This window comes from Xenopus laevis, chromosome 9_10S (assembly GCF_017654675.1).
Source record: "Xenopus laevis strain J_2021 chromosome 9_10S, Xenopus_laevis_v10.1, whole genome shotgun sequence".
In the NCBI taxonomy this organism is placed as follows: Eukaryota; Metazoa; Chordata; class Amphibia; order Anura; family Pipidae; genus Xenopus; species Xenopus laevis.
Window position 1 is genome coordinate 31,863,879 of NC_054388.1, and position 18,244 is coordinate 31,882,122.

Below are 18,244 nucleotides of genomic sequence, written 5' to 3' on the forward strand. Positions count from 1 at the left end.
AGCGCCCCCTGTCCTGCATTACCATTTACCTCCTTACCATAATGGTTTTTAAATAAAGAAAGCAAGACAATGTACAACGCTTTTTCATTTATATTACTGCCCCCTGTACCAGCAAGCCCAGCAGCCATCCATCATGCTGCCCCCCCATACCTGTGCCAGCAGCCATCCATCATACTGCCCCCCCATACCTGTGCCAGTAGCCATCCATTATACTGCTCCCCCATACCTGTACCAGCAAGCTCAGCAACCATCCATCATATTGCCCCCAATCTTTACCTGTGCCAGCAGCAGCCAAAAATAAATCTGATCACATCATATTGCCCCCAAGTATTTATGTACCTGTGCCAGCGCCCAGCCCAGCAGCAACAGCAAACATATGGCCCCCGGCCCAAAACTGTACCTGGCTGTGCCAGCAGGAAGTTTCACACTTTCACAGAAATAGAAAGAATGTCTTCAGTTCAGTGCAACTTTGCAAGGCTGAGAGCAGCAAGAGCCACACCAAGCAGGCCGCCAGCTCTCAGCCTCTCTCTGCCACCCAACCAGTGATGTGATTGACGGTATACGCACGTCATGCGGCACTGCTGCACAGCACAGAATTAGCTATTACTTGCTGGCAAGAGGGAGAAGGCGAAGGAGGGGGATTCCACCCGACTGAGTGACCATGATTACTGAAACAAATTATTAAATAAACGCTTGAAAAAAAAGTAAAAAAAACCCCATTAAAAGTGCGCCCCTCAATGACGGTGTCCTAGATAGTGCCTACTCTGCCTACCCCTAGTTCCAGCCCTGATCCCTGCAGTGAGCACCAACCATCTGGTTTTTTGGTGTGCTATTAATGTGGACATGATCTTGCGGTAACATGGGTGTGTTTTAAAGTGGGTGTGGTCTAAAAACAGGGAGTGGCTGACACTGGCTTCCATTATCGGCCCTCCACCATGTAGATTAGAAAAATTCCTGCCCTCTGTACCATATAAATTGGACAGCACTGTGGTAAGAGATTCTTTTAATACCAAAGATGTATTTAGCAATCCCGCTCACTGGCTATTGGTAGGAGGTAAGGAATGGTTTACTTCTATTGGAAGGAGGTAAGGGTGGGCCAGGGCCGGAACTAAGGGTAGGCAGAATAGGCATGTGCTGGGGGGCACCAGGCGCGTACCTTCTCTGTCTCCTAGTCCGGTCCCTGCTCTAGCTGAACGTTTTAGCGCACAAATGCGTGTGTGCAAATGTGTCTTCGTGCAATGGTAGACGTACCAGATGGGCACCGCGACCAGCCATGTTGACTAGGGCATCTGGCCAGTCAGGCCAGGCACTGGGGTGGGCCTATTAATTGTTTGAAACCTCTGTGAGGTGCAGAGAGCAGAGGTTACAGGCGCAGGGCTCTGTCCTTACAGAGAAAGATTCTCCAAAGAAAATCTTTCTTCTCCTCTGACTGCAAAGCCAAAAGTTAATTTCTGGCCCTAGATGGTCCTGCCGTGCAGCCAATCAGAAGGCACCTTATTAGAATATATTCAGCAGCCCAAAATATATATTATTATATATGCTATGTGAGGCCTGGGGGTGCAATACTAAGGGTTTTTGTCAGAACTACAGGTCAAAGGCTACAAATACTGCACCTCACATGTCTCCTGTACCATCCCAAAGCCACCATATCCCTTTAGTAATGAAGATCTGTGCCTCTAAAGATGCCCCCAGTTGTTACCACCAAGCCACTCTGTGGGGGGTGTGGGGTGTGGGGTGTACCCTGCATTGCACTCACTTCAAGTCTCTGAATTTCAGAGGGCAAAGACCTAGATTACTCTTATGAATACAGTGCTGCCTGTATTTATGCTGTATTCATGAGGGGCAGGAGCTATACAGGAGTCCCTACACCCCAGACAGATGCTGCTTTCCACAGCAATTACATTTGCAAAGATCTTTAAACCACTGAACATTTGAAATAAATTTACACTGGAAACTTACAACATTTCTTAAATGTTTTATTTCTTATTGCCAAATCCCAACATGGTCATTGTTAGAATGACAGCACAGAGGGGTCTTTACTGTACTTTTTATACACAGCTCTGTATACTGTAGAGACTGAGGGACAGATGGATACACAGACATAGTTGTGCTGATGCAAGAGCAATATACTGTGTGGCCCTCTGCAATGTCCGCAAATACTGCCATCTTATGTCTGTCAGTGAAAAGAACACAAGTTATATGAATTCCTACAATTCTTCCCATTATTATGTCTTCTATAATATAATGTATAATGGCCAGGAAATTCAAATTTGCACCCAAAGTCACCCTTCTGTTACTAGTATATTTACTACATGTTTCTTAGTATATTTCAGCTGCAATACATCTTTGCCCGGCTCATGCTTTCTCTGTGTATTAACTCACCATGGTGGTCTAGTGGCTTCGAGGGGCCACCCGCAGTGTTAATCCATGAGCGCCGATTAGGGTTGCCACCTGGCTGGTATTTTACCGGACTGGCCGGTAAAAATGATGGCTGATCGTAATGTTATTGATAGGGAAAAAAGATAAATGTATAGGAAGGCCGGTATTTTTTGGCAACCCTAGCACCGATGCACACTTCTCCTATGGTGCGTGACATTATCACGTTGAGGCGTGAAAATTCAAGTATTTAAAGGGGCCCTGGGCATTATTCATTGCCCAACATAAAGGTATTTTCTAAAGTTCCTGGGTGTGTCTATTGTGTATTGTTTCTGTTTCTGACCCTCCCTGTACCTACTTCTCGTCCTGTCTGCTGCCTGTCCTGATTATTGCCTGGTTTTGACTACTCTATCGGATTCGGAATTTGTACTGCGATTCTGGTGTGTTTGACCTGGCCTGTGACCCTGACCATCCTTACGTATCCCACATCTGTACCGTACTGCCTGTTTGTCAGCAACCCGGCCTGGCTTTTGACTACATTCCTTGTTTCCCACCATAAATTAATTTATCATTTTGGATTATTGTTTCAAATCATTTGAAGTCTAGAATGCTTGAAGTTTTTAATATTCCTTCACCCCTTGAATGTCAAAACACAAGTTTTAAGCAACATTTAAAAATAAAAAAGTAATTAGGAACTCTCAGGCTCTAATAATATCAGCGGTTTTGTCTGCTATTAAACTCTTTGCTTAACTTATAACGCATCTGTGTATGACTCCTGCACTGTACGGAACGCATTTGAGGACATCCTGCAGCAAAATACATGTCCTTCCTGCAATGTTCTATGCCTTCGGAATGCCGCATTGGTTGCTTTTACCATCACTCATCGTCAAAATCTGCAATCGCCCCTCTGTGCTCTACCCTCCCTTCTCAGCCGTCAGTCATACAAACTCTGCGCTCAGCCTTCTGCCCTTGGACCTCCATCCTCCGCCCTCTTTTAGACCTCCATCCTCCGCCCTCTTCCTTTTAGTCCTCATCCTTTTGCCCTCGCTGCTCAGCCCTCCACCCTCTTTCCTCAGCACTCCCCCCATAGTTCTCTCTTTTCAGTTGACAGTCTTATCCATAAGTTTCTAAAGTGGTGAGGGCGGAAGGAAGAGGAATGAGGGCGAAAGGCAGATGACTGAAGGAGGAGGATGGAGGGCTGAGGGCGGAAGACTGAGGGCAGAAGGCTGAGGGCGGAGTCCGTATGACTGACGGCTGAGAAGGGAGGGTAGAGGAGGGAGGTGTGATTGCAGATTTGGACGATGAGTGATGGTAAAAGCAACCGATGAGCCATTCTGAAGGCATAGGACATCACATGAAGGACAGGTATTTTGCTGCAGGATGTCTCCAGCGAAATACATCTCCTTCACCTCTGTCCTCTACCCTCTCTTCTCATCCATCAGTCATACGAACTCCGCCCTCAGTCTTTCGCCCTAAGCCCTCCATCCTCCTTCTTCAGTCATCTGCCTTCCGCCCTCAGTCCTCGCTCACCACTTTAGAAAGTTATGGATATGACTGTTGGCTGAAAAGAGAGATCTGAGGGGGTAGTGCTGAGGAAAGAAGGTGGAGGGCTGAGCAGGGAGGGCGGAAGGAAGAGGACTAAAAGGAAGAGGACTGAGGGTGGAGGATGGAGGGCTGAGGGCGGTGTTCGTATGACTGACGGCTGAGAAGGACGGGTAGAGGACAGAGGTATTTCGCTGCAGGATGTCCAGGATGTCCCAATGCGTTCAGTAGCGCCGATAGTACGTGGGTGTGGGCTGCGGTCTCCATGGTTAAGGAGACAGGCGCATGCGAGTGACGTCAGGGCGACTGTGTTGTGTTTGATGTCCGGGATTCGAGATGGGAGCCTGGAAGGATGCAGAGACTTTATCGCACAGCGGTGATGAGGATCCTGGGGCCGCGGTGAGGAGGGAAGGGAGTGGCCTCTGCTGAATGTTCTCTTGCGCCTGTATACACACAGTAGCCCCATACAGACACTGTGATTCGGTGATTAGGAACTTGTTAAGGGTGTGATTAAAAGATGTTCTAAAGCCAAATGAAAGATCAGCGTAAACACATAGTGTTCCCCTGAGCACTTGTGTCATGTTTATTGTTTCAGTGGTTTCATAGTTATTAGCAGTTTCAGATTGTCAGCTTGTTCAGGGTCACTAGGGTTCACTGACTGTCGCTGGTTCTCTGACTCTTAAAGGGATGGTTCACCTTTAAGGTAACTATTATGTTATAGAACAGCCAATTCTAAGCAACTTTCCAATTGGTTTCCACTTGCAATTTTTATAGTTGTTTGCCTTTTTCTTCTGTCTCTTTGCCTCCTTTCAAATGGGCGTCGCTGACCCCTTCTAAAAAAACAAATGTTCTGTAAGGCTACATATATCACTGATCCTTCTATTTAGGCCCTCTCCTATTCATATTCCAGTCTCTTATTCACATCAATGTGTGGTTGCTAGGGTAATTTGGACCCTAGTTACCAGATTGGTTAAGATGCAAAAAAAAGCTAAATAACTCCACACCCTTCAATAATAAAAAATGAAAACATTGCAAATTGTCTCAGTCACATGACTAGGGAAGCTGGGAAACGGACAATCTGTCTAGGACCATGTCAGATTTCAAAATGGAATATAAAAAAATCTGTTTGCTTTTTTGAGAAATGGATTTCAGTGCAGAATTGTGCTGGAGCAGCACTATTAATTGATGCATTTTGGAAAAAAACATGCTTTCCCATGACAGTATCCCTTTAAACAGGAGCCAGTGAGCAGAAAGCCTAGAATTTGCACTGTATAGTTGCTAATCTCTTCCAATTCACTAAAGTCATTTCATTTTCTAGTTAAGTTTCCATCCCCTTTAATGAAGATAATGGTTCAGAATTTAGGCTTAAATGGACGTAATGTAGTAAAGCTTAAAAAAAGCTGCCGACACAGTCGGCAGCTTATTGGCCCGTGTATGGGGCCCTCCGACAGGCTTCCCCGATCGATATCTGGCCGAAAGTCGGCCAGCTATCGATGGGACGGGACTAAAAATTACGTTGGATTGCGGCCGCATCTGTTAGTTGATGTGGTCCCGCGATCCGACTGCCCGTTAGCCATCGTTAGGATCCGATCGTTGGGCCCTAGGGCCCACGATCGGATCAGCACAATATTGCCCACCTCAAGGTGGGCATATCGGGGAGAGATCTGCTCATTTGGCAACATTGCCAAACAAGCTGATCTCTCCGTGTAATTGGCCACCTTTACTCCTTGCATGTGGTCAGTTTGAATTCCTTTGTCGTAGTTCTTTCAATCGACAAGAAAGACAATGCCAACATGGAAAAAAACGTAGTGGGAATAAAAAGACTCAGCAGCAGGACTTCATTACTGGCAGATGCCTGATGAATGGGTCATCCCCGAATCATGGAAAAGCAAAATTACCGGCACACAGGGCACAATGCAAGTGGGGGAAACCCCTGTGTATTTATTAAAGTGTAACGTTTCAGGGGCACACTCCATCATCTCTGAATCATTCCATGTAAAATGGCACAATAAATGCACATTTGCAGGGAATGAAGTCTTGCTGCTGAGTTTTTTTGTTCCCATTGTTTTGTCATGCTAGCCATACATGGGCCAATATATTATAAGCTAGGAACAAAGCAGGATCCCGCACACCCAACAGATAACAGCAATATGCCTGGTGCTCACTGGCAGAGGTTCGGCAGCCCCACAACAGAGTACAGCAAAGGAATTCCAACGGCACACAGGACTGTGAGAAATCTTTAAAAATTTATTTCAATGCGGAGTGCGATGCAACGTTTCGGGGAGTAAAACCCCTTTGTCAAGCATGCTTGACAAAGGGGTTTTACTCCCCGAAACGTTGCATCGCACTCCGCATTGAAATAAATTTTTGAAGATTTCTCACAGTCCAATATATTATAAACCTCCAACTAGTGCAGTTTTGAAAATCCCTCCCTCTTACACGACTGATATCTGTAGGCCCACATTGTAATCCAATAGCCCATACGTACTGCTTATGTGTTTTTATACACGGCAGTTTTTTTTATTGACTTGTTGGTGCCCATGGGCCTCCCATAAATGCCTTGCCTGATACTTACAGACCATTTAGCCCAGTAATGGGCAAAATAAAGCAGCCTCTATGTTAGACTCTACATTAGTTGTTTTTAGTTAAACTGTGTATATAGATGTGTGGGTAAATCACTAGAACGAGCTTTGTATACACTTTACCACACCATTCTTATATTCTTTTCAAAATACATATATCAGCAATTAACTTCAGTGGCCATAAGCAGCAGTGTTATAACACAAAGCACTTCAGCAGGTGTTAAAAAGGTCAGTTACTGACAGTGCTCCTGAAATATGAGTGCTTTTCTGCCAAATAAATTGGTTCATTAACTTTTTACATATGCTTCTTGTGATCTGTTATAGGTTAGGACCCCGTGTCACTCTATAGTAAACTGGTTACTGTAACAGTTGACACAGAAATTTCGGCATGTTTCTGTGCTATCAGATTTTACAGAACCTTTTTGCTGGGTGTATTCTCCTTTCACTAGAGGCTGCTCTCCTCTAAAAACTCTTATTCTGCATTTTAGATCCCACTGGCCGTGCGTTACAAAAGGAAATCGACCCCAGTAGAATAAAGACAACACAAAAATAAAAATCTAGGTTTGAAGGGAACCTTATAACTGTAGCCAGAAATAATTTTAGGGCTAAACTACATGGGAGATTTTGATCAGATTCCGTGGGTCAGATTTTATTATCTGATCTTGTCATGCAACACCACGCTAAAAAAAGTTTGTTTTGTAAATTAGATCAGATAAAGTCGGATGTCGCGTTTTATTAATGCATCAAGTCCGACATTCAATATATATATACAATGAGAGGAATATGTTTGCCAGATTTAATCTTGTCGAATGAAGATGCAGCATGCATAGTTCACATCTGACAGACATGATGGGATGCAACAAATCCTCAATGTAGTTTACTCAGATTTTTGTATCAGTACCATTGTATTTTGACCTATGCGACTACATCCGACTTGTAGGATGCGATCTGTCGATCCAACACCATTAGACAAAATCTCCCATGTAGTTTAGTAGGGTTTGGAGGAGGTGAGACAGAAGTAGGCAAAACATTTTGTGACCTTTATCTCTAATTGTATCCTCGCACTTTTCCAAGATTGCTAGCTGCTCCTTCATCCCTTGACCAACTTGCCCCTCCTGGTACTTAGTTTATTTTTAGCAATTCACAAATATTACCAGACATGCAGTAGGCATGATTGTATCCTATATTCACTGATAGAAAATGTTTTTCCCCTTCAGAATCCATGGAACGTTATGATAAAACATCGTCAGGTGCAGAGGAGGGGACGACGCTCTCATGTGTCTGTGAGGTGAGACCAAGCTTGCTTTCTAGTGAACTTCTGAAAAGCTAACACTTTTAAAAAAAGACATCTATTTCTGTTTAAAAGACTCTTATATCCAGTACCATTAAATAAGATAAAACCTTTTTCCTACTTACCATTGTAAAAGGAAAAGAATAAAGCTCTTCTTTGGTTTGCAGATTACAAGGAAACTTCTACATTTTTACAGCAAAGGAAAGTAGTATTCCTTCTAAGAGTGCTTAATGTAAATAAACCATTTTCATAATAATATACTTTTTTAGTAGTATGTGCCATTGGGTAATCCTAAATAGAAAATTGCCATTTTAAAAAATAAGGACCGCCCCCTGAGATCGTAGGATTCACGGTGCACACAAACAAACTATACGTGTTAGGTCACATGAGCCAATTAAAAGACAGAGTTCTGTCTTTTGCTTCCACACTTCTTCCTGTTACAATTATTGAGTTTCAATAATTAATGAGTTTCATTATTCCTGGTCAGGTGATCTGTGAGGCAGCACAGAAACCATGACGAAATGGTGGCTCAAAACAAGAGATGTAAAAGGACAATATTTATTTAAACATATATACCAGTTTGTTAAAATTCTTTAATACGCCACTTAATCTGTTGCTTAAATATTCATTTTGGGGGTAAAGTTTTTCTTTAAAACACATTTATTTAGAGAAGCCTACCCTCATTCAGATAAGCTACTAAATGCAATACCATATGCTACATTTCTCACTTGCTTACTGCTGATCTTGCCCACTCCCACACCTTGTGTCTCAACTCCTTTTACTTTTAGATTGCAAGCTCTTTTGGGCACTGCCCTCTTTACCCTTTGTATTGGTTTCTGGTTGCTACGTATGTAATTCTTATTAATAATACTATGAGATCCCACATCCCAAGTTTATCATTTAACCTCCTCCCCTAGTCCCAGTTGTAGCAGTTCAGCTGATGTTTGATGTTCGATTGTGTGCCTTCAGCATACAGTCTGGACTCCAGTGTCAGTTGTGCTGCATGGATAAGCTCTGCTGTGATGCAGACTCATTCTTTGATTCCTAATCCAATGTGAGATTTTAGTTTGATATTTTGATACACACCCTGTATGTACCACCAGCAAGGAGGCATTTACTAAGACCTGTGGGAGTTCCCTTTCTTTTTTATAGTGCACCTCAACATAATTTAGTAGAAGGTGGAGGGAGTTGCTGACATCATCATTTATACATCAGGTCCTCTGTGATTTTCTGGATTTTGAGACTATATATTGTTATATTGTTTAAACTGGTCCTTCTGCTCTGACCTATCTTGTGTGTACAGTGTCAGAATGGGATGCCAGGGGCCCACCTTAGATTATGGGCCCACTCTACAAACTATTATTCCTCCTCTCCTCACTCAAGCTTTTTATTCTGCTAGTCTTGTATATCTACTTACTATATTCTTCCATTATCGTGCATTTCCCCCCATAAAGAATTAGGGAATGACCATGAAATAGGCCAAATATTTAGCAGCAAGAGGGCCCACCGGGAGTTTTTCTGGAATTTCGGTGGGCCAGTCCGACACTGTGTCTGTATATAATAGGCCTTTGCCTCTTTTAGTTTCACAGACCCTGCAGTCTCAATGGATCTATTACGAGCAGTACTGCAGCCAAGCATTAATGAGGAGATAAAGAGTGTTTTTGATAAGTACATGAAGGTAAGAACTGCCAGACCTGGCACTTTTAATGTTTGCAACTAAACCATGTGCCACATAATGCTTTATTGTATCTGAGCCAGTGGAAATGTATTTGATAAAACCTTTTTGCATGTATTTTTCCTTTAACCATATCCATTGGCAGAGCCATGGTTCCTTAGTTAGTTACCTTTGCTTGTTTAGTCTGCAGTATTTTTGCTTATCTGGGAGTCTGTTTTGCACTTTAATGCTTTTATTTTCTCTTACAGTTCTTTCAGAAGGCTGCAAGTAATGTAAGGGATAATGTTGGAGAGCAGGTGGATCCAGAGCAATTAATTCACGAGACCTGTCGTAACTGTTTGGAGCAGGTATTAAAATGAATAAATATTTTGATAATGTTGAAGAGCAGATGGATCCCGGTCAATTAATTCATGAGACCTGTCGTAACTATTTGGAGCACGTATTACCATGAATAAATATTTTAAAGGTCAGATTTATCAAAACAAAAAATGGCTTTAAAATGTGCAGTACATTGTGATAAAAGGAACTGTTCAACACAACACAGGTTTCTACAGCTCAGATCCATAGGGTTCTGTTCTGCATCTTCCAAATCGTATATGCTGTATTTGCTTGATTCCAAAATATATATGGCATTCGTGCATCCCTAACTTGAAAACCATAACCTCTGGCAATTATCAGCTGCTAGAGAGTATGACATTAGAGCTTTTGAGGCAATAAAGCATGACCCCATTGTCTCTGTGCAGAAATGAGTGGTTATTTTTTTTTTTTAACACTAAGGACTGGGCACATGGGACAACAAAGTCCTAGTCATGACATAATTCCAAGTGAGATGAATAGGAAGCAACCAAAAGTCATCCACCTTGTGTGATTATTGCCAAACAATACACAGCATTATAGGTGATTTCCATCTAACATAGCCATAGGGGTAATAGAAAATGTGGAAAGCAGCCACTAATTTCAACTTTTCCAATGCAGGCAAAGGTTCTCTTTATTGACAAAGAGAAGGGACTGCCACGGCCAGTATTAGACAGTTCTTCCATAAAGGTGAGTATACAGATTTGCTAATGACATAAATTCTTTGTTTTGGGAAAATGGCATGGTGTAATATTAAAATATGCATTTCTGCGATAATTATTTTAAACCTAACCTGTAATTTTAGAGAGCCAGACATGGAGAAGATGATCTATCAATGCGTAGAAGCCCAGTGCCAAAAAAGGTAATATATAGAATGCTTCCAGCTGGGGTGGGACAGGACAGCTTTCCCTTCCGGTTAAGACACACTAATTCGATTTATCTCTATTACAGAGGAAGGGAAGGCCATCCGGGCATACAGTGTCCAGCGACAGAGCCAGTTTAGGATTTACACCGTAAGTAAAAATAAATATATGGTTACAATAATACGATAATAGCAAGGAGTGATGTATTTAGAAGGGCAACTACTCCTCCAATAAACAGATACAGACTGCTTACCTTTTGAAATTGAAATTCAGAACTCTCTAGTGCCAGCCAATATATATAGATATATATAGATATATATATATAGATAGATATATATATATATAGATATAGATATAGATATATCTATATATATATCTATATATATATATATCTATATCCATGTTAGCCAATTTTAACTTGGCACTCAGAATGTGCACATATGCAAGACTTGAATTTCCTTTGCATAGGAAAATACATTGGCACTAGCTACATGTTAAAGAGCCTAACAGTGCCAATATCATTTCCACCACCTGAAAAGCAGGTTATTTCATCCCTCCTCTTCTCTAGGAGTGGAGTGTATGGGAAAGAGAAACTCAATAGGGAGAATGGCTCTCATCAAGCAGTATGGCAGAACCTCTGTTCATAAGTATATGATTGCAGATTGCTTAGAAATATTTTTTCTGCTTAGTTAATACTACAACTTCCAAACACCAGCTGATAAATCTTGGAGATGATGTTATGCAGCCACTACGTGGCTCCTAGTTTGAAATCACTGCTCAGCAAGTCACACAAAGTAACTTTAATAACCTGATGATGGAGATTGTGCTTTCTGTCTTGCTTGTAGCCAACCGAATATTGACGGATGGGTCAGTCAATCATCTTTTTAATAGAACTAGCAAATTAGCTAAAATCAGAGAATTGTTTCATATAAAATCCACAGCCTTCATAACTTACTGAACTGTGTGTAACATGACGTCTATTAAAACTGTATATCCGGCTGTGGTTTTTAAAAGCAGAATATGACTTTATCTGCTTTCAATGATGAGAATGAAAATGTAACATTAGCTTCATCATATAGAATTAGGACATTTTCTAAATATGATCCACGATAATCTCCCACCCAAGATGCGCCGGGCGGGGGGGGGGGGTTATTCACTTGTTTGGCAAACGAGCGAATCTTACAGTGTATGGCCAATCATGCAATCTTTTAACATCAACAGAAAACCTTTCTCTGTACATGCAGGATTTGGGCCAAATTAATTTTGTTACTTTTTGTTTCAACTGGAAGAAGTTACTTGTTAGCTAAAATACATTTGGAAGGAAAGGGAGCCCTGCCTTAGAGATATATTATATCTAACTGTCATTCAAAACCTTACTCCAGACTCCTGAATGGAGAGAAAATGTAGAGAGACAAATGGTAAGAGGGGGAGAGTGAGGATAAACTTGATTATTTCAGAAACAGTACAGAATTTTTGATTATAATTAGAAAATGTATTATCTCAGAATGATAAAGCTTATATTAAATTTCTATTTAATATAATGAGCTTTTCCTCACTTTTTTTTTTGCATTTCCAGACTAAAGTTTAAAGCTACTGAGCCCATTAAACGTGAAGGGCCAAAGGTAATGTGGAACTGATGCATGCACGTATGGGAGTGGGGGTAAAAGACTCTGGGAGAGTATTTTAGGCCCATGTGCATTACTATGAAAGAGTTCTTCTGTCTTCTCATGCCTATTGATTTTCTTCTGCAGTGGGACCCAGCGAGACTAGATGTAAGGACCACTTTTGTGCTTGGTTCACGAGCAAACAAGTAAGAAAGGCGTATCTTTGTTTGTTATGCCCACCTTGTGCTGGGAGATATTAGGCTTAGCTTTAAAGGAGAACGAAACCCCCCCTACCAAAAGCCCCCTTAAACTTTGTGGCATTGCCACCCCATCCCCTCTCCCTTCCCGCGTTGTGCATTACTAAAAAAAAACCTTTAAAAAAATCTGACCGTTAAAGGACCAGGAACAACGAAAAAAAATTCGTTAATACACATCAAAAAATAAACACCAACACAAATTATACTTTAAAATCACAAAGCCTTTATTAAGAAATAACTTACAGAAACTGCACTGTCCTGTACAGAAAAGGCAACCATCAATCCTGCTGAGCTCGATTTTTGTCATTTTTGGTTGCGGCGAGGAGAACCTCTCAATAATCCTGTAGTTGCTGCCCAGGAGCGGAATGGGACCAAGGACCTCTGCTGCCGAGAAGAGACAAACCCCTATCACTGGCAAAGACCAGGCTCCCTTTGCAAATACTCCATCAGACTGCATACCAAGAATTTTTGCGAGTCTGCGCTGTATCCTGTACCATTAGCGCTACTGTCCTGTACCACCGTTTCTCATCAGTAGCAATAACGATGTCAGGTAGAGTGTAAATGCTGTGTGTGGCATTAGTCACAGGATACCGCTCAGAATTCTTCTTCCCGGACTTGACCCACTAGAACGATTGCCGGAGCCACACGGGGCCTGACTGTGGGTGTTGTGCTCGGGCTTGGAGCAGCGCTGCCACTAGACACCGGCTGTAAAGTTCATGCAGGTTCCTTCGGGATGCGCTCAGGAGCTGAGGGGTCAGATAATCCTGCCGTTGTACTTGCAGCTGCTCATTGCTATTTCCGTGAATGGGTTTCTCTCCCCCTGCGCTGGCTGCCGCTTCTCATCATCAGCGACATCATCTATCGTATAGGAGGAGGAAGCGGGCCCGGGCAGTCACTGCATCGCATCCATGAGGCATCCATGTTGCTCCTTCACACGCTGTCAGTAGAGTAGCCAGGAGGAGAAATCGAGCTCAGCAGGATCGATGGTCGCCTTTTCTGTACAGGACAGGAAGTGCAGTTTCTGTAAGTTATTTCTTAATAAAGGCTTTGTGATTTTAAAGTATAATTTGTGTTGGTGTTTATTTTTTTGATGTGTACGAACGAATTCTTTTTAAAAAAAATTTGATGTTACTGGTCCTTTAAATGCAGAGAAGCACAGCAGAGCTCTTGGTCACCATCTTCCGTCGCTTTCTATTATCTTTAAGTCTCAACACTGATTGACACTTGCGCAGTTGAAGCCGATTCCTGAATTGGTCCGTCTGCACATGCTCCCACAGGCTTCGTGTCGGCGTAGAGACCCGAAGACAATACAAATCGACAGAAGGCCAAGAGCTCCACTGCACTTCTCTGCATTTATTTCATTTCATAGCCCCAAACAGCTTAAGTTATCAACATTCCACCACCTTGGCTCTACTTATTCTTTATTGTTTAGCACATTTTCCATCCATTTTTGCATAATGAAAAAACATGAAATTCTAAGAAACTTTTCAGAATTCATTACTTGAAAATTTGCCAATGGTCCTAAATGAACAGAAACACCAAAAATTAAAGTGTTTTAAAGTAATGAAAATATATTTTACTCTTGGTCTGCCCTGGTAAAACTGGTGTGTTTGCTTCAGAAACACTACTATATTTCATATAAACAAGCTGCTCTGTAGCAATGGCAGAAATTAAAAAAAAGACTATATGGCACAGGTTAAATAGCAGATAACAGCAGATAAGCTCTGTAGAACATAATGGTGTTATCTGCTGTGTAACCTGAGCCTTTTCTCCTTTAAATAGCTGCCCCTATTGCTACACAGCAGCTTATTTCTATAAACAATAGTAGTGCTTCTGAAGCAAACACACCAGTTTCCAGTGCAGGGCAACACTGCATTATATTTGTATTACTTTAAATCACTTTTATTTTTTGATGTTACTGTTCTTTTAACAGTGAGACAGATGCATGAGCCCTTTAAGAAAGTTAGCTTCACTTTGGTATGTTATAGGATGGCCAGTTCTAAGCAACTTTTCAATTGGTCCTCGTTGTTAATTTTTATAGTTTTTTTTTTTATTATTTGCCTCCTCCTTCTTGCTCTTCCCAGCTTTTAGATGGGGGGGTCACTGACCCCATCTAGAAAAACAAATGCTTGTTATTGTTGCTTTTTTTCCACTCATCTTTTTATTCAGGCCCTCTCCTATTCATATTCCAGTCTGTTATTGAAATCAATGCATGGTTGCTGTGGTAATTTGGACCCTAGCAACCAGATTGCAAAAATCGCATCTCTTATATTACAAAGCAAATTATTAAAGAATATATCAATAAATAATTGGATAACAAAACTGTGACGTGGTGTACATTTACATGTTAAGTTGGTTGATTTATCTGCAGGGCCCTAGGTATGGAAGGTACAAGAGGGAGAATTTACATTAAGCACCCTGAATTATTTAAGGTAGGTAGGAACTATTTACTGGATGTTCACTTGAAAAAAGTATCTACTGACTTTAACACATAATGTGGCTGCACTTGTCTAGTTTCCTTAGTTTTTGCCTTCTGTGTCACTTTCACACCTGTCTTTTGCTGTATTTTATTCATGTACCATCTCCAGTTCTAATTCATTCTTCCTCTTCTTACATTTCTGGGTTTTCAGTATGCAGCAGACCCTCAGGATAAACAGTGGCTGACAGAGCAGCAGCACATGAAGGCGACTGGTGGAAAGATGGTGAGCCACTGTAGTAGCTCTCAAGTCCAACACGCAGGACTTCAGCTGTTGCTGATTCATAAACCCTAACTAACCAGCTGTCAATGGGGGCTGCACATTCTGCAACATTTAACTTTAATTAAAGGGCTGCAGATATGAGAACAAATATGAAGGTTTAATGTTTCCATTTTGGGCCAATTAGTTGCTATTATTTATATCCCCAATGCTATTATAGGCAACATCTCTCCCTACTATACCTATTGTCCACAACCACAGTCCCTTCCCCACAGATAATTATCCTCATTGCTACTAGGGATGCACCGAATCCACTATTTTGGATTCGGCCGAACCCCCGAATCCTTCGTGAAAGATTTGGCCGAATACCGAACCAAATCCGAACCTTAATTTGCATATGCAAATTAGGATTCGGTTCGGCCTGGCAGAAGGATTCAGCCGAATCCTGCTGAAAAATGCTGAATCCCGAACCGAATCCTGGATTTGGTGCATCCCTTATTGCTACAATAGGCAGAATCTCTCCCTACTATAGCTGCTATCCCACAGTCACACTCCCTTCCCAGAGACTATTATCCCACTGCTACTATAGGTACCATATCTCCCTACTATACCTGCTACCCACAGCCACAGTCCCTTCCCAGAGACTATTATGCCACTGTTACTATAGGCACCATCTCTCCCTACTATACCTGCTATCCCACAGTCACAGTCCCTTCCCAGAGTCTATTATCCCATTGTTACTATAGGCACCATCTCTCCCTACTATACCTGCTATCCCACAGTCACACTCCCTTCCCAGAGACTATTGTCCCACTGCTACTATAGGTACCATCTCTCCCTACTATACCTGCTACCCACAGCCACAGTCCCTTCCCAGACAGTTATCCCACTGTTACTATAGGCACCATCTCTCCCTACTATACCTGCAATCCCACAGTCCCTTCCTAGAGACTATTATCCCACTGCTACTGTAGACACCATCTCTCCCTACTATACCTGCTATCCCACAGTGACAGTCCCTTCACAGAGACTATTATCCCCACTGCTAGTAAAGGCACCCTACTATACCTGCTATCTCACAGCCACATTCCCTTTCCAATGCTATTATCCCACTGCTACTATAGGCACCATCTCTCCCTACTATACCTGCTACCCACAGCCACAGTCCCGTCTTAGAGACTGTTATCCCACTGTTACTATAGGCACCATCTCTCCCTACTATACCTGCTATCCCACAGTCCCTTCCCAGAGACTATTATCCCACTGCTACTATAGGAAACATATCTCCCTACTATACCTGCTATCCCACAGTCCCTTCCCAGAGACTGTTATCCCACTGCTACTATAGGCGCCATCTCAAAGTTGTCTCCCCACATCCTGAGTTTCTGGGGAAGGACTGATAGACTATACCTACTCATTTGTAACAAACAGGGTCTAGTGGGGATCATAAAAATATCTATTCATAATCTGAAGTTGCAGTCCTTTAAATCAGTTGCCCCTGCTTTTACCCAACTGTATGCTGCAGCCAGAAGACTTGGACACCCCAGCTGCTAAACTGATAATCCCAATATTCTTTCTGTCGTAGGCTTATCTACTTCTGGAACAGGATATCCTGGATTTGGCTGCTAATGATGATTACAAGTATGACATTTGTTTAAAAAAAAAAACCTTGATTTCCATCCCTCCACCCTTCTTTAGACCTCTTGTTCCCCTTTACATCTTAAGCTGGCCATAGACGGAAAGATACAGTCGTAGAAAACAAAGATTTGTATGATTTTACTTTTGTGTGTGGAGTATCCTGACATTTTTCGTACCATGGCAATCGGTTGTTTAGTCGATGTTAGAAGATTTATATCAGCTATCTATAAAATCTCTGCATGTATTGCTTATCTGACGATATCAGTGGGTGACTGTCATTACAATTGGTCAGGCATGACTTTTGTATGATTGCTGTCAATTAAAGGCCAGAACATAATCAGATTTGTTACATATTGTAACTTGAATGGATAATGGTAGATCATTAGACTGAAATTAATGAGCGGTCGTCACAGAATAAAATCTGCACGTCTATGGCCAGCTTTATTCCTGTTAGTTTTCATATTAAAGGAAAACTATACCCCCCCCCAAACAATGTAGGTCTCTATTAAAAGATACTGAGTAAAACAGCTCATGTGTAAAACCCTGCTTCATGTAAATGAACCATTATCATAATAATATACTTTTTTAGTAGTATGTGCCATTGGGTAATCATAAATAGAAAATTGCCATTTTAAAAAATAAGGGCCGTCCCCTGAGATCGTAAGATTCACTGTGTACACATACAAACCAGTAGTAAGGTCACATGAGCCAATTAACAGACAGAGTTCTGCCTTTTGCTTCAACACTTCTTCCTGTTACAGTTAGTGTTGTAGTATTTCTGGTCAGGTGATCTCTGAGGCAGCACAGATAGAGTCACGAAATGGTGGTTCAAGGCAAGAGATGTAAAAGGGCAATATTTATGTAAATATATATTCCAGTTTGGTAAGATTCTTTAATATGTCATTCAATTTGATATAAACTATCTGTTGCTTAAGTATTCATATTGGGGCTATAGTTTTCCTTTAAGTTACTCTTCAATGTGCAAATGTTATAGCCCACTTTAAACTAAAAATTACATGCTGGTTCTGGTTTATGAACTTTATTTCTTCCAGGGATAGTCTGGAGCTGAAGCTGGATGAGTTGAAGCCATTTTCTGCTCCAACATGGATGATCGAGAAGATGAGAAAATATATGGAATTACTACGTACAGAGCAAGAATAGCAAGCAGACATTTTTGGTCTTTTTTTAACATTACTGCTTCTGTGGCTGGCTACTAAAGATGCACACAAAGCAGCCTTAATTATCCACGGTGGTTTAAAAATGTAAACTGAAACCGTGTAAGAAACTTGAATAGAAATAATGTAGCACTGTTGTACTAACCTTGAGTTACAGTTAGTATTGCACAGTAAAGATCCATGTCTACAAA

General features: G+C 41.7%; 1 protein-coding gene across 1 annotated transcript; it reads left to right on the forward strand.

Annotated features, from left to right (window-relative positions):
- The first annotated feature begins 4,228 nt into the window (after positions 1-4,228).
- dnttip1.S (deoxynucleotidyltransferase, terminal, interacting protein 1 S homeolog) lies at positions 4,229-18,244 on the forward strand. Its single transcript, NM_001089773.1, is given in 13 exon segments — positions 4,229-4,317; positions 7,718-7,788; positions 9,373-9,469; positions 9,715-9,813; positions 10,442-10,510; positions 10,626-10,682; positions 10,772-10,833; positions 12,260-12,305; positions 12,435-12,493; positions 14,916-14,976; positions 15,175-15,246; positions 16,826-16,881; positions 17,931-18,244. Coding segments are annotated over 13 exon segments (921 nt in total). The 5' UTR covers positions 4,229-4,254; the 3' UTR covers positions 18,040-18,244.